At 43.8% G+C, this 24,179-nt stretch overlaps 3 protein-coding genes across 3 annotated transcripts; 2 read left to right on the top strand and 1 right to left on the bottom strand.

Annotated features, from left to right (window-relative positions):
* The first annotated feature begins 12,973 nt into the window (after positions 1 to 12,973).
* On the top strand, positions 12,974 to 14,210 carry LOC123148861 (beta-1,3-galactosyltransferase 6). The gene is made up of 2 exons (XM_044568379.1): positions 12,974 to 13,757; positions 13,847 to 14,210. The coding sequence occupies exons 1-2, from the start codon at positions 13,007 to 13,009 to the stop codon at positions 14,074 to 14,076; spliced, it is 981 nt and encodes a 326-aa protein (XP_044424314.1). The 5' UTR covers positions 12,974 to 13,006; the 3' UTR covers positions 14,077 to 14,210.
* On the bottom strand, positions 14,171 to 21,829 carry LOC123148860 (uncharacterized). The gene is made up of 9 exons (XM_044568378.1): positions 21,592 to 21,829; positions 19,480 to 20,840; positions 19,033 to 19,393; positions 18,521 to 18,605; positions 17,893 to 17,949; positions 17,116 to 17,175; positions 16,810 to 17,028; positions 15,423 to 16,715; positions 14,171 to 15,033 (listed from the first exon to the last, which is right to left on the bottom strand). Exons 2-9 carry the CDS (start codon positions 20,789 to 20,791, stop codon positions 14,707 to 14,709), a joined length of 3,714 nt encoding a protein of 1,237 aa, XP_044424313.1. The 5' UTR covers positions 20,792 to 20,840; positions 21,592 to 21,829; the 3' UTR covers positions 14,171 to 14,706.
* A 171-nt stretch (positions 21,830 to 22,000) lies between these two features.
* Positions 22,001 to 23,750, top strand: LOC123148862 (60S ribosomal protein L35a-1). The gene is made up of 4 exons (XM_044568380.1): positions 22,001 to 22,217; positions 22,300 to 22,528; positions 22,625 to 22,667; positions 23,545 to 23,750. Exons 1-3 carry the CDS (start codon positions 22,150 to 22,152, stop codon positions 22,664 to 22,666), a joined length of 339 nt encoding a protein of 112 aa, XP_044424315.1. The 5' UTR covers positions 22,001 to 22,149; the 3' UTR covers position 22,667; positions 23,545 to 23,750.
* Positions 23,751 to 24,179: the final 429 nt, after the last annotated feature.

The following is a 24,179-nucleotide window of genomic DNA, read 5'->3' as shown; positions in this document are numbered from 1 at the left end:
AAAGAATAGTAGGACATGGAAGACGGGCTAGCCCACATGGGACAACAGGCCCCGCAGCCTCCCATGCCCTACTCATCCTTGGAGGAGTCGTGCCATGCCCGTCGCTAGTGGACGTAAGGTCCACGATGGAAATGGAGGCGCCGGCGCTGTCGACACACCACCGGCCTGCCCAAAAGTTTGTCGGCGGTGCATAGTACGCACAACTGGCGTTGTTCTCGTTTGGCGATCGCCTGCGCAGTTAGCACGCCTAATAGTACGTGGCGAACGGCGGCTTGAGCGCGGGCTGTCTTGTAGAGCGCATGGTGCTCCGTAACAAAGTTGGGGTTTGCCGCGGCCATGGCCACCACAGCATCCTCGCTCGCGCGCTCGCCGTCGATTTAGCTCTCCGCCTGCCGGTGCTACTCGAGGAGGAACATGTTGTACTGTTGTTCCCCCTACACCTGCTGGAACGCCGACATATGCACCGACGCGGGCTGCTCCTCCGCCATGGCGGCTGCGAAGTGCGCCTGTGCCTGCTCCATGGTGAAGTCAGCATGCACATGTGCGGGCTCCGGTATTGGTGCGGTCTCGGTGAAGCCCGTGTCCATAGTGGTGTCGTCATCGTCGGAGACCTCGAGCGAGCTGGCCGGCATGTCGGCCTCAATCCGCCTGGCACGATGGCTCTGCCAGGCGGCCGCAAGGGCGGCCACCTTGTGCTTCATCTCCGTGGATAGACTCTTCCACAGAGCATTGCCGCTCGCAGTCATGGTGGATGTGGTACAAGAGTGGTGGGTGTTGAGCGGCGGCGTGGAGTTGCCAAGTGTGGACGCCTTTAAATAGCGGACTCCGGCGAGGCCATGCGTCCAGGTGTGTCAATGCGTGGCGCCGGAGTGGGTTTATCAGCCGGCGAGCATGTTTAATGGTGGCATACGAACGAATGGGGCATTGAACAGATGTGGTTGATATCAGTCCCGTCTTGTCCAGTAACACGTCTTCGGCCTTGAACAGGCGCAGACACCGGGGGCGCGTCACGGGCAGTGCCCTCAACCGGCGCACCACTTCAATGCTGGAGCCAGTGAGCGGTCACGTCCGCTCTAGGCCGGCGTCGATACAGAGCGGTCGCTCTACATCGGCATGAATGTGGGGAGCTGGCGTTGGGAGGGAACGCACGTGGGCGAGGGGGAAGGATTTTGGGTGGGTCAGGATGGTCAGAAGCAAGCGTGGGAGCGGTTCGGACGCCCGTAAATCCCCCCCCCCCCCACCGGCCTGCCCAAAAGTTTGTCGGCGGTGCATAGTACGCACAACTGGCGTTGTTCTCGTTCGCAATCGCCTGCGCAGTTAGCACGCCTAATAGTACGTGGCGAACGGTGGCTTGAGCGCGGGCGGCCTTGTAGAACGCACGGTGCTCCGCAACAAAGTTGGGGTTTGCCGCGGCCATGGCCACCACATCATCCTCGCTCGCGCGCTCGCCGTCGATTTAGCTCTCCGCCTGCTGGTGCTACTCGAGGAGGAACATGTTGTACTGTTGTTCCCCCTATACCTGCTGGAACGCCGACATATGCGCCGACGCGGGCTGCTCCTCCGCCATGGCGGCTGCGAAGTGCGCCTGCGCCTGCTCCATGGTGAAGTCAGCATGCACATGTGCGGGCTCCGGTATTGGTGCGGTCTCGGTGAAGCCCGTGTCCATAGTGGTGTCGTCGTCGGAGACCTTGAGCGAGCTGGCCGGCATGTCGGCCTCAATCCGCCTGGCACGATGGCTCTGCCAGGCGGCCGCAAGGGCGGCCACCTTGTGCTTCACCTCCGTGGATAGACTCTTCCACAGAGCATTGCCGCTCGCAGTCATGGTGGATGTGGTACAAGAGTGGTGGGTGTTGAGCGGCGGCATGGAGTTGCCAAGTGTGGACGCCTTTAAATAGCGGACTCTGGCGAGGCCATGCGTCCAGGTGTGTCAATGCGCGGCGTCGGAGTGGGTTTATCAGCCGGCGAGCATGTTTAATGGTGGCATACGAACGAATGGGGCATTGAACAGATGTGGTTGATATCAGTCCCGTCTTGTCCAGTAACACGTCTTCGGCCTTGAACAGGCGCAGACACCGGGGGCGCGTCGCGGGCAGTGCCCTCAACCGGCGCGCCACTTCAATGCTGGAGCCAGTGAGCGGTCACGTCCGCTCTGGGCCGGCGTCGATATAGAGCGGTCGCTCTACATCGGCATGAATGTGGGGAGCTGGCGTTGGGAGGGAACGCACGTGGGCGAGGGGGAAGGATTTTGGGTGGGCCAGGATGGTCAGAAGCAAGCGTGGAAGCGGTTCGGGCGCCCGTAAATCCCCCCCCCTCCCCTCCACCAACACACACGTGTTGAATGGCAAAGCGGTCCGAACATATACGAATTGTTTGAGGGTCGGTGTTGCAGATCCCCTTATACTCCTATACCTGAGTTGGTGGTTTGCATGGTGTGTCACCTTTTTCCTCTCCCACGCACAACATTTTCTTCTTGCTCCTTTTCCTCTCTCTTCCGTGGCAAGCTTGCTCCTTCTCCTATAACATGGAGTCTAATGGCGGATTGAGAGAGTGAACAGGGCGGGCCACGGTCCACCATGGGATTGAGCCACCCTTCGTTGCAATGCTTTTTTTTTTTAAAAAAAAAACAAGTTTTATATGAACCATTGCCACTGTTGGTCCACCTTGGCCTAGTGGGTTGGGTTCGTCGCTCATAAACAACAATACATGTCTCGTCCCTCAACTAAATGCAAAGTGTGTGCTTGATCTCTCCTCTTTCGAGACAAGCTGACCGATCAAGTTTTCAAATTTGATAACTTTGACCCACCTCAGCTTCTTCAAAGGTGCACGAGCCGCTCATTATCCATAGGTGCACACCATGATTTGATTCTTTGAGAGCACATCGGCAAATCTTGAGGCAAATTGACATAGAGTTGCAGTTGGTGCTGTGAAAAATAAAATCAAAGGCATAACGTGCATCCACAACTCAACACATACTGTACACGACAAAAGAGAACTCCACACGTACACGGTCGTCGGTTCAGTGTAGGATTACTGTCCGAATTACTTATATCCAGAAAAAGAAACAAGCGTGTAGGATTATTTTAATTTACTCACACAAGACAGAGTAGGATCATATATTGGATAGAATAGGCTTTGTCAACGATAGTACAGCACGGTGCACTATACAGTGACGTACGTACGTACCGACCGGTAGAGCATCCGATCGAGAATCTCCGCGGCTTCGGGGTCAAATCGCAGTTACCAATAACATTTCCCAGTTGCAACTGACAGCAGCAGCACCGCACCTGCATTGCACACAAGTGTGCTGTTTTTTTTTCTTTTTTCTTTTGCCAGCAAGTGTGCTGTTCATGTGCTCCATTGCACACAACGCAAAGTCGTGTCTAGCAATGTCGTCGTTGTCGTACTCGTCTTCTACGTTTCTGGAGAGTGAATGGATTTGTAGACTGAGTTGGCCCCAGTCTTCTGCATTTCTCCGTAGTCGTCTCTAGGGGGGGAATGTATAAAAAAAGAAAAGGAAAAATACCTAAAAAGAAAAAGAAAAAACGAAAACAAAATCAAGTAGAAAAAAAAGGAAAGAAAAGGAACAGAAGAAAGAATCGCACTACTTCATCTGTTCCATAATATAGTGCATGTAGATTATTTTGAAGGCAAACTTAGTAATCTTTGATCTTTTATTAAAAATATATTTATATCTACAATGTCAAACATGTACGATATGAAAATATACCTCATGATGTATTTAATGATATGCATTTGGTATTTTAAGCTAGATATTTTTCACTATAAACTTGATCAAAGTTTGTACAATTTGACATTGGACAAATCTATAGACATTATATTACGGAGTGGGAGGGGAGGGCGAGTACTAATAATACTCCCATATTTAGATGTTTATTTCCTCGTTGCTTTTACTACTTGTCTTTTGGAGCATGCTATACCAAGACAATATGGATCAGCCAGCTCACCATAACATGAAACATCCAAAGATGGCTAATGAGTAATGACCCACGACAGAAAAGGATTTTCTTTTGTTTTGCGAGTGAAACAAAAAAGGAATTCTAACAAAGCTACTAGGTGGCGGAGTGTCTGAACCAATCACGACACGCTACCATTATGTACTTCTACCTGTCTCTTTGTGTTCTGCATTTTGCTTTCGGTATTGACAGACCAAAAGTTCCACATGAAACTGCTCACAAAAGTTTCAAAGAGTTTGATATCATTCTATGTATATCTATTCAATTATTGTAGTGAGCTTCAAATTCATTTTTTATTAAATGTTTTTCTATTATTTGAGTGAATTTTCATTATTTCAATCTATGTTACAAATATATTTATAAATGTCCACACAAATTTCTATAAGACATACTTCAACCATTTTCTAGAACATTCCCCGACATATATAATCGTTGTTTCAAAACAACTCATAAATTTTCACACCTTTCAGTTATTTTAGTCATATTTTCTATCAATTTTGGAAACATTTCACATAATTTTCAATTTCTTTAGATATTTTTAATATTTCCAATCATATTTTCATTAATTCATACAAATTCCGCACACATTACAAATTTCAATTATTTCAAGCACATTCAAATCATTTTTGACATGTTGTAAATAATTGCAGCCTCCTGTCTAAAATTGTGAAACATGTATTTCAAAAAATCAAAATAATTTTTGTAACTTATTTTGATCGTGAAGTCTTTCAGTTTTGTTTCATTTAGTGAAATTTCTATATCTTGAAGTTTACTGATAATATTCCTTTTGGTATTTACCTCTATGTTTCAAAATATCTAGATCATGCATATGTGCTGGAATAGTGGTGATTACACCCACCAATCTCAAAACAAAGTTGATCATTCTTTGTTTCCTAGTGGAGCCAATAGAAAATTAATGTATTGTTGGCATGCTTGGAGAATTATGCTCATGAATTTCCACACATAAGTTTTGTAGTGGGCATACAGCTTTCCTAACTCCCATCTTTTCCCCATAGAAATGCTCCATCGAGTTTATCAACCATGGAAGAACATGAATCATTTTTCTAGGGTTTCTAGAAAGGAGGCGACTAGGAGGCGGCTAGCTCTTCCCTTTGGCTCATGTGCGCCCCCATGGGTTCCCTTGGCCTCCACTGGCCACAACGGTAGAGGATGGGGGAACCCCGGATCTGGGTGTCACAATTCATGTCTCGTATGATCTTTGAGTTCTTCGCCGTCAGTGAAGTTGGGGCAACAACAGTGATGATAGTGGTTCCTCAACTTCCCCATGTTTATGTCCTTTCTCGGAGTGGCGTCGACAACTCGGGGGATGGTGTAGACCTTGGGCACTCGGTCTAGTGTGATTACCATTTGTTCACGACAGTGGTGTTCGGCAGAGGGGGTGGCGTTGCGACGTGCTATTGTTCCCTAGTTCCATATCTGTCCGATGAAGATCCACCAGATATGTTTCCATTGGGGAACTTTTGAGGTTTGTATCCCCCTCCTTTGTATGGACAGAGTTGGGATTATCTTTTGTCCCTCCTCTATGCGGACTTCTCTGAACCCACGATCCATCTAGTTCGCGGTCGTCGGCATCTTCTAGTCCACATCAGCGACTTCCAAGCCGCTGCTTCTACAAGCTCCTCAGCCTCAACAAGCTTATTCCAGTAAGACGGAGCTCCACATGATGAATGAACTTGCTCATAGCATGCCGTCAGTGGATGCAAAAGAAAGACATTGATGACTTCAAGCTTGCTTATGTTTTCTTGTTCTTGAAAGAGCTATTTTAAGGGCTTGTTTTGTTTGATGGACCTTTAGAACGACCGAATGTTATGTGTAATGGCTCTCTTGTTTTTCTTTTCTTTTTTGTTGTGTCTCAGCGCGCAAAGGGGTGCTTGTCATTTTTTCTAGTGTCATTTTCTATTACACGCGAGTGCATGCTTATGCCTTCAACATGTCAAGTTTGCATGCACACATATAAGACGAGAATGATGATGTCAACCATTATTTCATCTAAATTTGAGATTCAAAATGTTTATGGGTAAAACCGTTTGTCTGATTTAAAATCTATTTTCACCATTAAATCCGTCACAATGGGATCTTCAAAACTAGATCCCATAGTGGTATGTTAAGGACATTTTTCCCATGTCCAAAGATACCAGACCTGAGATACGTAAGTTATCGTGCATGCAGTATGCATAAATTACCTAGGGCATGTTGCACAGAAGCTATCGGTCTGCAGTGCATAAATTACCATTCTATTCACACAGAAGTTATCAAGGTATGTTTGAACAATTTATTTTGTTGGTCAAAGTTACCATGATGTTGTACATAAGTTATTAGGTCTGTAGAATTATAATTTGGTGAGGTAGAAGACAGAGGCTCAACATTGTCGGTTTGATCCGTTTGATAGCCAAAAAAATTCATGCATACAAATATGGTAAGGTCAAAAAATGATCAAGTACACATCTTTTCTTCCACTTGACACAAAAACATATACTGAGTTGGTCATTGGGTCTATGCGGGAGCTTCTTACCAACTAAATTTTGAATCCCCACCCTCCACCATTTTTGCCTTAACGAAAAACCACATAGAACATAGCAAGAAAAAATAGATTCAACTTTCACCCCACACATTACTAATTGATGGTAAAATAAAGAAAAATGTATCAAAGGAAACACTTAAAATACCAAAATGTCCACTAGTGCACACAACAACCGGGCAAGGGCGGGTTAGTTATTGCTTTGGCCTCCTGCCAAGTGGCCGGGTTCAATTTCCATGTGGTGCGCTATAGTTTGCAGTGCCCTCATTCGATCATGATCCAACATATGGGAAGTCGTTCGGATATGCCCTAGAATAAGTGTGTTCGCCAATTACATTTATCTTTATTTAACATATGAGCTTATTTTCACAAATAGCTCAAAAGAACTAGGCTTCGGCTACCTCTGAAACTTAGTTTCCTACATCGTCAGGGAGTATTGTAGGGTCAAAAAATGATCAAGTACACATCTTTTCTTCCACTTGACACAAAAACATATACTGAGTTGGTCATTGGGTCTATGCGGGAGCTTCTTACCAACTAAATTTTGAATCCCCACTCTCCACCATTTTTGCCTTAACGAAAAACCACATAGAACATAGCAAGAAAAAATAGATTCAACTTTCACCCCACACATTACTAATTGATGGTAAAATAAAGAAAAATGTATCAAAGGAAACACTTAAAATACCAAAATGTCCACTAGTGCACACAACAACCGGGCAAGGGCGGGTTAGTTATTGCTTTGGCCTCCTGCCAAGTGGCCGGGTTCAATTTCCATGTGGTGCGCTATAGTTTGCAGTGCCCTCGTTCGATCATGATCCAACATATGGGAAGTCGTTCGGATATGCCCTAGAATAAGTGTGTTCGCCAATTACATTTATCTTTATTTAACATATGAGCTTATTTTCACAAATAGCTCAAAAGAACTAGGCTTCGGCTACCTCTGAAACTTAGTTTCCTACATCGTCAGGGAGTATTGTAGGGTTAACTTATGTATAATATTAAAGTACTCATTAGTCATGGTAGAAAATTTAAGGGTAGACAGTCGTGGTAGCCAACTTACAATATCATTAGGTTAACTGACATCATGGAAAACAAACATGTAGAGAGTTGCTTCTCGTATCACTAGTTTTGGTTCCTGTGGCATTAAATTGCTCAGAGAAAAAAATTTCAAAATATATTCATGAGGTCTAGTTTTGAGTAGCTATCTGTGAGGGGTCCAAAAGTGAAAACGGATCCCAATTATGATGTTCTGCTCAAAAGTTATAGCTTTTTGGTAAAAAAAAATATCTAAACATGGTATTCTTCTTCTTGGAGTGTGTAGGCACAGACTCTTTTTATGGTGTGTCTATAACAACTAGCCAGCAAACGTGTGAAGGTGCACAGACAAGATGAGTCACCGCGTCCTTTTTAGTGAGAGTGAAAAAAATCATTCTTCTTATGGATGTGTGTCTAGGACCACTCACCAGCAAATTACTACTCTCTTCGTCTAGGTGTATAAGTCACCTTACGAAAATCAAATAATCCCAAAACATTAGGCATGGTACATTAACTCTGATCTCGTTTCTTGTTTTGTGACATATCAACCAATAAAAATTGTGGGCCGTGCATACTTTCAATGATTTAAGACTACCAACCACGACATGCAGTGGTTAGTTCATTGCATGCAATGCTATTAACTAGAAAAAACATTAAGTTCTCTCGTTTTTCCCTCCACCTTGGTCGCGCTGCACAACCTAAGACTAGTCACAGTGGGGAATAACTTAGAGTAGTAACATGCATATGTTACTAGTCTATGTTACTACCTCCACAGTGGATAGTAACATATGTGTTGTGTCATGCATCACTTCATTTATTACGTTATAGACTCATCTTTTCTTAATATATGTGATGTTATAGTAACTAGTTATGTTATCACATGTCTCTCTTTCTTCATTAATTGCATGCCACATCATCTATTTTGCCTAGATAAGTGTGATGTTACCACCTACTCCCTCCGGTCCTTTTTCGTTCACATATAAGATTTATCTGAAGTCAAACCTCGTAAACTTTGACCAAGTTTGTAGAAAAAAATATCAACATTCAGATTGTGAAATCAATTACATTAGATACATCATGACTTTAGTTTTCACATTGTATAGATTTAGCATTGTAGATGTTAATATTTTTTCATATAAATATGGTCAAACTTGACGTAGTTTGACTTCATACAATTCTTATATGCAGAGTAAAAAGGACCGGAGGGAGTATATTACTCCCACTGTGGGTAGTCTAAGGCTGCCCGTAATGAGAGTATCATAGGTAGTATCATGCATGCCAACTAAGCAATTTTGATGAAATGGCATAGAATTAAATGAAGAAAGAGAGGCTTGAGTATCATATCATGATACCATATCATATTAAATGATGTGTTACTTTTGTGTCATGCATGACAATAAATATAGTCTTCTATGATACCAACATATGATACTATGCATTAGCGATGTAGTATCATAGACTAGTATCATATGCATGATACTAATATATGATACTCCCCATTACAACCATCCTAAGACTACCCACAGTGGGAGTAACATAGATAGTAACATCACACATATCTAGATAAAATAGATGATGTGGCAAATAATAAATGAAGAAAGAGAGGAAAGTTGTAACATAGCTAGTTACTAGTAGTATGAGTAACATCACACATATCAAGGCAAGATGAGTCTATAACCTAATAAATGAAGTGTTGCATGTTACCACACATATGTTACTCCCCACAGTAGAGGTAGTAACATAGACTAGTAACATGCATATGTTATTACTCTATGTTACTACTCATTGTGGCTAGTCTAAGATGACTTATACACCTAGATGGAGGAAGTAGTTAGACGCGTCCATATCATATCTATCAATACCATAGGTGCATGATAAAGTGGCATAGAGTATTGGCCAATGACGTTTTCAAGAGAATCTCCGCGGCTTTAGAAATCAAATCACATGTATTTCCTACTCAATACAAAAATAAATCAAGTGTATTTATTGCTTCAATTACCAAGAACATTTCCCGTTGACAAACGACAGAATAGTAGTGCTTCAATTCGCCACCTCACACGTTTCAAATCCCCACCCTGCATCATTTTTGCCTTAACGAAAAAACCACATAGAATATAGCAAGAAAATATTATATTCAACTTTAACCCCACACATTATTAATTGATGGTAAAATAAAGAAAAATGTATCAAAGGAAGCATTTAAAATACCACAATGTCCAGTAATTGCCTTGGCCTCTTGCCGAGCGGTCTCGGTTCAATTCCCATGCGGTAGGCTATAGTTTGCAGTTCCCTCGTTCGATCATGATTGAACATATGGGAAGCTGTTTGGATCCGCCCTAGAATAAGTGTGTTCGCCAATTACATTTATCGTTATTTAATATATAGCTTTTGATCTTTTCGCAAAAAAAAGTTTTATCAACCTTATCAATACCACTCCTTTCAATCTTTAGTCCATTGAATGCATAACATATAAGAATTTAATTTGGGACATATATGAGTAAGTGATTAATATCGCACCCATCATAGTAAATAAGGTCCTCCCCAAGAGAAGAATTTGCATGTATTTTCTAATTTATGTAAGGGCCGGTTGTGCTACTATATATGAGTGAAGCCCATGTCTAGCCGATGAAACTCGTGATTTTTTTTGTATATCTGATTGCTAATATTATATCGTACCTAAAATCTTAAAAGTGCAGCTTCACTTTTTGACCTCTTCGAGCGCACACCTGTGCGGGTTGTCCGATAGAATCGAACGGAGGAAAACCGCTAGGGATGAGGCGCAATTGATTTCCTGTGATTCCATTGGACAACTGAGAACAGTCCACTTATTCAAATGACTAAGGCTAGTCATAGTGGAAGTAACATAAGTAGTAACATAGATGCCACATAAGCAAAAAAGATGATGTGTCATGTAATTAAAGAGGAAAGAGACAAATAGAGTAACATAATATGTTACCATCACATAGCGGTTTCCAATACAAAATGAGTCTACAAAGCAATAAATGAAGATATGTATGTTACTACACCTATGACACTTCCCATTATGAAGGTGGTAACATGAACTAGTAATATATGTATGTTACTAGTCTAAGTTACTCCCCACTATGACTAGCCTAATGGGCTCGGGGGAAATTCATCACACGAGACAAAACTTGATGGACACCAAGAGTACAATCACATGCATTTACTTACTTTTTCCAAAAGAAAGTCTACAACTTTCAAACCGTGTGTCAAAACTACGATATATATGTTTCCATTGTTAGCCTACTTGCGACTAGCTCTTTAAAACTAGACTCTATATTGATATGTTTCAACAAACTCTTACTCGGAGAAACTTGAGTGCTACATGAACTAAGTTTTGTATTACGAGAAACAACTTTATTATTGTGCAAGCCAACTTCCTATTAGATTTGGAAGAGTGCAGCATGTGCGTGCATTTTTTTTGCATTTTTTGGAAATAAAATCTATAACTTTTGAATCGACCGTTGGAGTTGAGATTCATTTTCGCCCTTGAAGTTGACTCATGCGGCACTAAACTTGCACACAACTGCTAATTAGTTACATGCAGCACTATGAAAATTCAACAACTAAGTATATTGGTGTTTATGAAGTTTCATATTATTGCTAACTAATTAGTTGCTTAGATGTACTCCAAAAGTTGCCTACTATGATTTTTAGTTGCCTACCTGAAAATTAAGATATCCACGTTGCTATGATAGGTTGTCTACCTTGATGATACTTAGTTGCCAACAATAACATTAAAGAAATAACTCGATATCCTTTAATCAGAACAACAATACAGTCTAAGGGCATCAGAGGCTTTTCATTGCATATACTTAGATAAGCTGAAAAAACATGCACCGACAAGAACTGGTTGGCTTATTATTTAGGGCTTATTTTCATAGAACCTTATCAGGGGCTTATTTTTATGAGCTTATTTTCACAGCATAGCTCAAAAGAACTGGGCTTTGGTTACCGTCGATACTTAGTTTCCTACATCGCCGGGGAGTATTGTAGGGTTAACTTCCATACAATATTAGGGTACTCACTAGTCATGATAAAAAATTTAAGGGTAGACAGTCGTGGTAGCCAACTTACAATATCATTAGGTTATTTGTCATTATGAAAAATGAACATGTAGAGAGGTGCTTCTCGTATCACTAATTTTGGTTCCTGCGTGGCACTAAATTGCTCAGAGAAAATTTCGTCAAAATATATTCATACTCCCTCCGTTTTTATTTAGTTCGCATATTAGCTTTGGTCAAAGTCAAGCTTTACAAACTTTGACCAAGTTTATATACAAAAATATTAAGATATACAATAACAAATCAACAACATTAGATTTATTATTAAATGTACTTTCACATCGTATAGATTTATTATGATAAATGTCTATATTGTTTTCTATAAACTTGGTCAAACTTTATGAAGTTTGACTTTAGTCAACTTTAATATGCAGAGTAAATAAAAACGGAGGGAGTATAAGGTCTAGTTTCGAGTAGCTGTCTGTGAGGAGTCCAAAAGTGAAAACGGATCCCAATTATGATGTTCTGCTCAAAAGTTATAGATTTTTGAAAAAATAAATCAAAACATGGTTTTCTTCTTAGTTGGAGTGTGTAGGCACGGACTTCTTTTTATGGGTGTGTGTCTAAGAATCACTAGCCAACAAACGTGTGAGGGCGCACAAACAAGATGAGTCACCGCTTCCTTTTCAGTGGGAGTGAAAAAAGAGTATTCTTCTTATGGATGTGTGTTTAGAACCACTCACCAGCAAATTACTAGCTAGACGCGTTCATACTATATTTATCAATACGGTAGGTGTATGATAAAGTGGTATTGAGTACTGGCCAGTAACGTTTCCAAGAGTATCTCCGCGGCTTTATTAAAAATCAAATCGAACATATTTTCTACTCAAAACAAAAATAAATCAAGTGTATTTATTGCTACATTTAGCAAGAACATTTCCCATGGGCAAACGACAGAACAGCTAGCAGTGCTTCAATTCCACACCTCGTGACCTGGTACTACTATATGGATTGAGATCCGGTGACTTGCTGCGGGCGAGTCATCGGTGAACAGTACAGTGCCTTGCTCCCTTCTCTACACCGTCAGATCAAAAATCTATGAACAGATTTGTATGGACAGATTCGTGTGAACAGCTGAAAGGTACCGTGTATGAGCTACAGGATATGCTACAGGGATTATGCTACAGGAATCCGGCTACAGTGACCCGACTACAGTGCATGCGCTACAGGAATTCGCCTGCTGTTTTGCTGTTCATACAGATCTGTCCATAGATTTTTGATCTGACGGTGTAGAGAGGGGAGCAAGGCACTGTACTGTTCACCGATGACTCGCCCACAGCAAGTCACCGGATCTCAGTCCCTACTATATATGTATGCAACTGCACATGTGTGCCGTGCTCCATTCATTGCACACAACCCAAGGTCGAGCAATGTCGTCCTCGTCGTACTTCGGGAGGCCGTCCTACTGCGCCATGGCCCTCGTCCTCCTCCTCACCCTGCTCTGCATCGCCTTCCCCGCCTACCTGCGCAACCCGGTCAGCGTCGCCAGCTGCTTCACGGGAGCCGACGTCCGCGCCGCCGCCGCCGCCCAACCAGCGGCGTCGGCGTCGGCGGCGTTGGTGGCGGACGACGGGGGCCGCCGCCCGGGCCAGCTCCGCATCCTCCTCGGCGTGCACACGATGCCCAAGAAGCACTCCCGGCGGCACCTGATCCGGATGGCGTACGCGCTGCAGCAGATGGCGGCCCTCCGCGGCGCGGCGCGGGTGGACGTCCGGTTCGCGCTCTGCGCGCGGCCGATGCCGCCCGAGCACGGCGCGTTCGTGGCGCTGGAGCGCCGCGCCTACGGCGACGTGCTGCTCTTCAACTGCACCGAGAACGCCGAGGACGGCAAGACGTACACCTACTTCTCGGACCTGCCGGCCATGCTCGGCGCCTCCGGCGGCGAGGGCCGCAGGCCGCCGTACGACTACGTGATGAAGGTGGACGACGACACGTACCTCCGGCTGGACGCGCTGGTGGAGACGCTGCGGCGGGCGCCGCGGGAGGACATGTACTACGGCGTGGGCCTGCCGTTCATGGACCGGGTGTCGCCGCCGTTCATGCTCGGCATGGGGTACGCGCTCTCCTGGGACCTCGTCCAGTGGATCACCGCCTCCGACATGGTCAGGAGGAAGGCCAAAGGTACGCCCTCCCTCTGCTTGTGAACCATAAAAAAGTCCAGTAGAACATCTGTCATCACATGTCGTCGAAACTAATGGCGTGTGCATAAGGTGTGGAGGACGTGACCATGGGGAACTGGCTGAACGAGGGGGGCAAGGCAAAGAACAGGGTGAACATCTTCCCCAGGATGTACGACTACAAGAGCGCCGAGGCCAAGGATTTCCTGGAGGACACCATCGGCGTGCACCAGCCCAAGGCGGACATCAGGTGGGCGCACACGCTGGCGCACTTCAACGCCACCTCCGGCGATCTCCGGCCTTCCAGAGAGGGGAGCTCATAGATTCATATGTGGAAGACAGACCTGTAAATTTGCAGAGTCAAACTGCCTCACTGAAGGGCAGCCTGTCTAGAAACCCAGCAGTTTCACATGCATATCATACATTTGGCATTAATTAAACGCTGGATTCCAGAGTTTCCAAACAGGGCCTGAATGTTGCATTATTTTCCACTTATAAGAGCATCATTTCTCTGCACTGATAAGAGCTCACTAGAAAGAACTAAAATACAATGAACAGCCATGCTAGATGTACAGGATGAACCAGAGGCCTTCCTGGAGACAGGAAGGTGAAATATCTACTCGCCAATTCGATCCGAGAAAGGACCTCACCATCCCTGGCGCGCTTGGATCTTTACTAGAGGGAATGCTTTCCCACGCTCACCGACAGCTAGTCGACTTTATGAACGGCATGGCTATACATGTAGTAGACCATCCTCACCATTTCAGTTTCTCTACTCGGCTCCAGACATGAATTCCCTGTTCGAGCGATCATCTGACAAGGGGTATGCGCCAACAAATGGTTGGCATGTCCATCTCCACTGGCGAATAATCAGCTGTAGTTATCGTCTGGCGGATGCAGCAAGGTGAGCACAGCAGATATCTTGTGCAAAGAAATGAAACGCTAGAGACCTTTTAACTCGGGGCAGGGCTCTTTCTAGACCTTCTTGACTCACTGGACTTATGTTCAGGACCTGCCTCTTCCGGCATTTTGGCCTGGCTAGATTCACTCGCTCGAGATCTGGACCTGGATATCCGTCGGCTTCTTCTAGTTCCTGTGTGCTTTTCTGCATCTGCATCCGTCGGCTTCAACTTTGCTCTGACCGACCTTGCACTAGAAGACCCACGCGATTTCCGTTTTGAACCCACACCCTGTTTAGCCACCTGTTTTAATCCTTGTTGGGTTTGACACTGGTCATTATTTTCTTGCAACTCTGAACAAACAATTGATGCTGAAGTTCCCTGCACAATGAAATACGTACATGTTATCGGCGAGCTTCAAGAACAAGAAAAACAACATGCAGAGAATAAAGGCTCGAAAACATTCAAATCATTCAGGAGGAAAGATTTTTTTTAATTTCATCACCAATCAATGATCGGCTGATAATTTTGGTGTGAGAACATGCGAGAATCAGTCCACAAAATACAACACCAAACATAGAAGACAAACATCTTGAAACATCAGTAGCGCAGTGCTTGACATTTAATCATAGCATAGCAGAAGAGGAAAAAACACAGTACAAAACATCTTGAAACATCATTAGCGCAGTGCTCGACATTTAATCATAGCATAGCAGAAGAGGGAAAAAACACAGTACAGTGCAACACCAGATTCATGTGCCAAGCATTACCTTGTTTGTAGTCGAACAAGGTTCTGTGCCCTGAACTTGCTCGTCTTCAGAATCATCCATTTCCTCACATTCAAACTCAACATGCTGGCTCTCTTCCTCGGAATCACTTAATTCTTCTTGTTCCATTACAATGCCTTGCATTGTTTCCTCACCAGGCCTTTCAGTGTCATGATGAGGACTAGCATTCCCAGGCTGTAAATTCAAAATACTAGCTCTGTCCTTCACAGGCCTTTCTGGCTGAATTCTGGATTTACTAGGAGTACTTCTCAAATCATTTGCAATCCTGAAATCCACTGAGGAACATAAATGAATGTCCAAATCAATGTTGGTATCCCTCTCACAAGGGCTTGTGGATTCTTGCATATCAATACCGTTCTCTCTTTTGCTTGTCGACGCTTCCCTAACTGTTGACTGGTCATCCACTGGAGGTTCCCTAATACGACCGTCAGATTGATTAGAAAGTGGACGACAGTCCTCTTCTGGTACTTCCACATGCATCTCAGCTTCAGGTCTTTGCAGCAGAGGATGGAAGTCGATGGTATTAGCATTGACAGGAGCTCTTTCCATGCCATCTGTAGTCTGCGTATTACTTTTCTCAACTTGAACTTTCTCAAAAGGGAAAAGATTATAATTTCTTGAATGACTAGTAAGATTTTGAATCGAATGGCTATGTGACGAAAGCACTTCTCGAGGATGCTGAAAAAGCAAAGGATGCATTTGAAAATCTTGCTCAGCGCCATCTTCCATCGAACGTGCATCACGCCCATGTTGTTGCGATCTGTCAGTAGTACTATGATGAGGGAAAAGATTTAGCTGTGTGTAAACACATTCTGTAAAGGTTGGAGGTGGCACAGGAAACAGATCCTGCGCCGCATTCTGATGAAATTCCATCTGAGATATCACACGGACAGAAGGAGGAAGGTTTACAGGAGGCAAATCTGGGGCCAACTTGACGACATGGCTACCTTTCTCTTTAGACAATTGTGAAGCTTGCGGTTCATCCAAAGTCACACCAAACACCCTTTTAGTTGAAGGACCATCAGAAGCGCAAGAGCTAAAAGGTATATATGCAGCGCCGACACCATGATGCGTACCATTTCTTTTATGCTGCTCAAAGCGGCCATATGCAGAACCACATTCATCATTGAGGCTGGTGCCCGTTTGCATCATATTCATGCTCCTATTCTCTGTGTCTGCTAAAAATGCTTCATTGACATATGGATCATCACCATCATCATCATCATCATCATCATCATCATCATTTTCAACATCCTCAAAAGCATCATTATCAGTCTGTCACGAAAGCAATATACATCATGCTCAATAACACTAGTCTAAATGGAAATAGGTATTCAAGGTTCTCTTGTGAGTTCGGTAACACACTAACCTCCTGCTCACGACCTACTTGTGAATCAGCCATGGAAGCTTTTAATTGCCTCCTCTTCGCTTCATATGTTCTCCTCTTTGCTTTCAAAGCCTCACTTTTACTGTAAGATCGCTGGATTCCATTGGCAACTCTCCACTGACGCTGGAGCAGTGAAGGATCTCTGTATGGCACAACAAACTTCCAAACAGATGTCCAATCATGTTTGAATATCTTGAGCCCCTGCATCAACATAGGAATGAGGGGAAATTAAGCAAATACCAATTCAACAGGGAACAGAAGATAGTCTGCAGACACAGATATAACCACCTCTTCGATACGCTGCACTTCCTCACTAGTCAATGGAGAATTCTTCATACGGCGCACATCCTGCATTATTTCGACAAATATGCTCAGTACTTTGGTAGTATGTTGATTTTTTCAAAGACAGCAGTTAAGTAGATCAACATCTACATCCTATTGGGGATTACCATAACAGCCAGTAGAGCACGAGGATTGGGTCATCACAGTTTCAAATCGGTATTGGTTTTTGCTAAACGGGAACATATTGACCTACTACTTTAAAACACACAGGAGTGCTCTTTGAAACTTCCAGTGACAAGAGGTAAGATCATAGAGCCCCACCAAAGCACTATAAATTTCGTCATTGTTCTATACCCTTTAAAAATAGAGCTGGTAGAAGTCATTTCTCAGCTTGCTTCTAATTATAATAACCAAATGTGATATGGTCCATATTACAGAAGTTAGCTTTTACAGTTTCCCAGGGATTTTTTTAGTCCTACTTTACGTTGACACATAAGAAAAACTGAAAAGATATGTTGCAAAAACATAAAAGATTAAAATAATGGTGATTCAAACACTGCCAATACTTCTTAAGGGGCTTCAGTACTTAGAAAATCATTATAGAAAAGAAGTCTCTGCCGACGAAACACATATCAGTTTCAAAACTAGACGATGGGATGAACCGGCACCCCATACTTATGCTAATCAGTTAAGACCTTAGAAATATTCTTGAACCTCAAAGGCTTATAAGAATTCCTTAAGCATATTATGTACCAATAAATGGAAAGATGTATACTTACTTACCTTGACTGGATTGTCAGTAGCTTTTGCTGAGCTGCGGTTCTTCTGTCTCACAAATATCTACACTACAAAAAGTTATGTTACTGAAACAGCATAAAGCATACAAAGAGAAACCAGGATTTTGAGCAGCTGAAAACTTGGTCAAGAGACTAAACTAAGCCTGGGCAAAATAAGAATTTCCCCATATGATCTGGAGTTGTGGTTCTTAGCTGAGATTAGAGGATCAAGATTGATCTAAGCTTGCTCGTATAACGGCAACAAAAGCAGAACAATTTACAGGCAGTAGCCTTTGTTGAAATTAAGCATATAAGAGTCACCAAATCTTTATTCAAAACATGCAACCTGGTGTATTAGTTATTAGGAGTAGATATCAAATTAGGCTGGCCATAGTGCCAGCACCCAGCAGTTTGGAAACTCTCACTGCCATGTTAATACAATCAAAACAACACTTGTTTCTAATACCCACTCTTTAATGAATTCCATTTCTTCATACTATCTGATAGTCAGACAAAGTCTGTCATAGCACCAAGGGCACCAAACAAGTGATGAGAATACTAAATTGGTATGTCTAGCAAATAATAGAAAACTGTGAGGTACTCAATGAAACAAATAAATGGCACCACAATTGTACCTGATGCGTTGACTTGCAAGGAAGAAAACGCTTTTGTATCGCTTCCCAGTCATTATTATATTCCAGAAGTCCTAGAGCTAATAACCTGCAGGCAGAACATAAAGTAAGAATGTTACATAGCCAAGAAAACAAATGATAGCACAGTTGTATTTGGGTGATATATAATCATGCAATTGAAAAGGGTAATATATGATGCCACACTAAGCAAGTGGACAAAAAATATCAAACTTAATACGATTAACCACCCAAAAGGAGACCTTACAAAAATTTCAATATGAAGATGAAAGGACAGCTTCGTAAAGCCAGATACAAATTGCATAAAACAGTGACAGTAATACAGGAAAGAAAACATTACAACCTCAATGGAGACTACAATAAAATTTCGACATTCAGCATTCCTTAAACCTTACATTTTGAAGATTGAAATTCATGCATCATGGATAGATTAGAATTAACAGAAAAGAAAACCATAATGCATGCCTTATAAACGTTAGTGAAAATGTAAATCATACCCGTCCTCTGCATCAGTGAAAAGCAGTCTACTGACCATAGCTGCGGGAGGTGGCTTATGAGGAAACAGCGAAAAATTGAATAGTGGATAAAATCTCTGCGCCAATCTTGCAATATCAAATGGAACAAGAGCAACCGACTCCTTTTTAGTACTCTCAAAAAGGGTAGCAGCTAATGATTTCTTGGGCTGTGACTGGCCAGGTGAAGCTGGTGTTGATGTGGACACATTATTTGGTCTGTCTTGAGAAATATTGTTAGCATCTCTGCCAGTGCTAAGTACCGGTGATGGAAAAAGAGGTTCTTTCCTAAAGCGGATCCTCTCTGGAGTGCCATCCACATGGCTTTTTCTATACTTCACAACAGCTGTCAATTGAGTAAAAAAAGATTTTAAGTCATGGCAAACAAGATGAAAAAGAGTATTTGCAAAAAAAGGGTACTTGCGTACTCACCGCCTGCAACATCACTTAAATAGCTGAGGGCCAAATGAAGTGGTGAGACATCAAGGATGGACATAACAGGATTCTTAATTAATGGAATCCATTGGCATTGCGAGGTCTCAGAAAAAGCATGACTAATTGCTGACCGAAGATGCTGCCCTTCAAAATAGAATTGTTGACGTATAGTGTTTTTCCTAGCCAATGCTTGATCACGGTAGCCAACCAACTCAACTATCATTTTTTTAACATCAGCAGCCACACGCTGTTTAGATGGGTCAAGAACGCATAGAGAGAAGGTTTGGATCATGAGCTGAACATGTTCATATATCAAAATATGCAATTGGCCAAGTTGCTCATCAGTAAACCCCTTCACTACAGCAGCACCAGTTGCTGATGATGATGAGGAAGGGACATTGATGTTCTGGGATGGATACTGCCCAGGAACCTGGGGTGTAGGTGAGAAATTTGGGACAATCGGTCGCAAATTAGGTTTAGTTGATTCCTGTTGATGATTGACTGCCCTGGACGACTCAGGTCTCTTCTTCCTAGTCTGAGGCCTATGACCATCTTTCTTATTCCTACCATTTATGTTCTTATCATTCTCGACATTTTCACCACCATCACTTTCCAGGGCCTCCTCAATTTCGAGCTCAAAGTCCGCATCATTCTCATCTTCATCCTGGGTTTCATCCCCCTGGCAAGGCTGCGTGCCATCGCCTCCACCAGACAGGACAGCTGAAAGAAACTTGCGGTATTCCTCTTCCTCATCAACATTCTGCAGGTCACCATCATCGTCAGATTCCTGGAGAAAGGTCTCTAACTCGTCAAGTGCGTAATTTGCCAGAGAGTATCTTGCCCGTGTCCGCCTGCAGATTGCATCTTCCTCGGTACCTTCATGCAACAGGGGATGAGTATTCTGTACTGGTGGAGAGAAGGAAGCTACAGTCTGTAAGGGTTTCTTTCCCAATCCATTAACACGGCCTTCTCCATTCTCACAATGCAACTGGGTAGAACTGCTCGCTGGAACATTTTCTTTGCAGGCACCTTTGGCTGACAAACTTTCTTTGGGAAGCACACAATCACCTGCATTTTCTTTGCAGGCACCTTTGGCTGACAAACTTTCTGTGGGAAGTACACAATCACCTGCATTTCCATTACCAGGACTATTGCGAAGAAGCACCTCAGTGCTTGGTTGATTTTGAAAGCTAGTTCCCTCGCATTCTGCCTCTGAGGTGAGGCTTGACGAGGTCTCGGATGGTGATCCTTCCCTATATAAAGGGTTGAAATCCATGTCATCGTCCTCCACATCATCATCGACGTCCATACTAAATGAAGCAAGGGTAGCTTAGGCAAACAGTAGAACTGCCTACACCCTGTCATTCATTAGGTGAAGACAAATAAGTTAACAGTCTTAAAACTGTTGCTTGCTAGAAACAATAACAAGAGGCACGGCAATGAAACATAAGACTAATACATATAGCAAATGCCTTAAATAACACGTAGGTAAAGCCGTCAAGGATCGTGGCGAAGTAATTTTAGCTTTTTATAGGAGATGACTTATAGGTGCAAGATGGTCATTTAAGTTTTGGGAATGATATTAAGTCACAAAAGCTCATTTAGTATTTAACTCGACGGTCGCAAATGTAAATTCTTTAATGATTACATCTTTAGCTACAGTACATACAAAAGCATGCGATTATCAAGGATTAAGATGATGAACAAAACTTTCTTCATGCATTTCAGTCGGCTTTTTTTACAATAAATCATATCTTCCAAGTCTTCGGAGAATCAAGTCGCAATGGATGGTGACTAGAATGTATACAGCCACAAAGTAGACATGCCTAGAGTGTAATACTTAGTTAGAGGCATATATATCCTACAAACAACGCAATCCGGCCAAAAGAAGGGTGAAGCACGAACAAAATAGACTAGTTACCAAGCATATTCGAACCCTAGTAGCATAATAGCGCCCGGATTTACAGAATTTTGGTGTGAAGGGGAACCAAAATTGCAGGTTTCCTGGTGAGAGAAACTTCCAAATTCGCGACCGACAGAACGGGCCTTCGACAGTCCCGATGAAATTGATGAAAAAGATCGGGGCAAGGAGGTGAAATTAGGGCTTACAGTTTGGACCCGGCGACCTCCCTCCGCCGAGGGGGGGCGAGCGAGAGGCGCGTTGAACCGGGCACGGGACGAGCCGACCTCGGCTCCTGGGAGGGAGAGCTCGGCGCCGGCGGCGGCCTCGCGGGGGAAGGACGCGCGGCGTCGGCGGCGGAGGCGGACGACGGCGACGGGGGAAGAGGGTGCGGCCGTACGTGGTCGGTTACCCCCCAGCGGAACGAACCGATCGAAATCGGGTGGCGGACCGGCTCGCGACCCGTTAAGTGGACTCATGGGCCTGGCGAGGCCCACGCGTAGAGGTGAAACAAGCCCACCGCCCGTGCAGCCCATCTTGCCGCCGTGACATTCGTCAAACCCTAGCCCGCTCCGACCCACCGTGCCGAGGCAGATCGAGCCGTCCGCCCCGCGCGGAGAGGCGATCCGCGCCGTCCAGATATCGGCCGCTGCCTACATATAAGCCGCCTCCGCCAGCGGCCGCCGTCGCGTCGCCCTCTCCCACACGAAGCCCCCACCCCAACCCACCGAGCTCCTCGTCTCCGGCGGCGGAAGGAAGCAGCAGCCATGGTGAAGGGACGCACGGGGCAGCGCGTCAGGCTCTACGTCCGGGGCACCATCCTCGGCTTCAAGAGGTGAGCGGCCCCTCCTTCTCGCCGGATCTGGCCGTTCATTTCATGGCGGCGCGCTGATGGGAATGCGGGGAAATTTTTGCAGGTCCAAGTCGAACCAGTACGAGAGCACGTCGCTGGTGCAGGTCGAGGGGGTGAACACCAAGGAGGACGTGGCGTGGTACGCCGGGAAGCGCCTGGCGTACGTCTACAAGGCCAAGACCAAGAGCAACGGCACCCACTACCGCTGCCTCTGGGGCAAGATCACCCGCCCGCACGGCAACTCCGGCGTCGTCCGCGCCCAGTTCAAGTCCAACCTCCCCGCCGAGTCCATGGTCAGTGCCCGCCCGCCCTTGGTTTACGATGCGCTGCTTACTTGCTTGATTGCTGGTGATTTTTGCTGAGGCCGTTTGTTGCTTTGCGTTGTGCAGGGGCGCAAGGTCAGGGTGTTCATGTACCCGAGCAGCATCTAAGGTTAGCGTCTGCTGCACTATCGCTGATGTTTGTTTAAGGCTGTTGCTTAGCTCTGTGTGATTTACTCTAGCATGTGTGTTGCATTTTGTCCTGCGCCTTGAGAATGACTAGGATGAATGTGATAGAATTCCAAGTGTAGTCGAAATATAAAGTATGCCTAAAGTAGATGAACTTGTGCAATGTGTCCATCGAGATATTAATGGTTTGGCTTTGGTCAATCTGGTTCATGTAGGTTTCTGAATGATGCCTTCTAAGCAATACTGAGTTGTTAATCTGTACTGTATCCAGTTTGATCTGTTAACATTGTAAATTATTATTAGCTTTGTTGCTAGTTCTAGTGTTCTGTTTTTGGAATGTTATTTACTCCCTACGTCTCATAATATAAGAGCGTTTTAGACACTACCCTTGAGTGTTATTAGTTTTTGAGGGAGTAGATACCAAGGCTTGTGCCGTTTGTCAATCTAGAAGGCTCACAGTATGAACAGTGGGGGAATGTGCTTACATGAAGCGTTTTTATTAGAAAAAGCTGACTTCACTTGAGTGTATTAGTTTGTACCTCAAACTGCTGATTATTTTGCTATTGCAAATTACTGATAAGCAGGTTTTAGATTTGATGTTATGGTAGAGTTGCATAATTAAGATTGGAAGTCACCTAGTTAATGTTTTGACATCAGAAGTTTGAGGGCTATCATTTCATTGGAATGCCATTCCTTATTTTTAGCAGCATAAAGTTGGTCTAATTTTCTGATATGAGATACTGTCTTGTGTTGCCTCAAATTATGAACATGATTTGCTATTTGTCATTCTAGCTGTGTTTGATACATCCATTGGGTTGGCTATGCTAACGTTGCTTCTCTTTTTGTTTTGTTCAATGCAGGTTTTTTCGATCTAGGGCCAGTAATGCTTGTTTCTTGCGATTGTCATGAGCCGAGAAATGTCATTTTATGGTGAATCTATGCTATGTTGGCAACTGAAACTGATCATGTATTCCGAGAATCTGTGGAAGTTTTGGCTATTGTTTGTGAAATGTGTGGACCATTTTAGTATATTTCTATATCAGCACTAAAGCGTAATTTGTCATGAGTTTGTGACTGTTTTGCAATGTTTGAGTGTTATATGATAGGTTATCTGCTGTTTGATCCATATGATAACTCAGACATATATGATCATGAAGCAGATTGCATCCATAGGTACTGCTGATCCAAATTCCTGATGCCAACATGAATGGTCCATATTCCCAGTCTATTTCATTGTGCAGCCGCATTGTGGAATATGGTTCCCAAGCTCAGCCTAGGGATCGTTCTCCAGCAGTTTTGGTTTATAGAAATTATTTCTTTATGTTTATGTGGCACGCTTGCTTGGCCGACCAGATGTGAGCTGCATAACAATTTGCCTTCTGGTTGGATTGACAACAAGGGGAACCTCTATAAAACAGCACCAAGATTTGATATAAATACATTATTTACTTAAAATGAAAACGTGGCATCCTTTGGATGCTCAGAAACATCTCTT

The sequence above is a fragment of the Triticum aestivum genome, chromosome 7A (genome assembly GCF_018294505.1).
Source record: "Triticum aestivum cultivar Chinese Spring chromosome 7A, IWGSC CS RefSeq v2.1, whole genome shotgun sequence".
Classification (NCBI taxonomy): domain Eukaryota; kingdom Viridiplantae; phylum Streptophyta; class Magnoliopsida; order Poales; family Poaceae; genus Triticum; species Triticum aestivum.
Note: the sequence above shows the minus strand (reverse complement) of the source record. Positions and strands in the feature narration are given on the sequence as shown.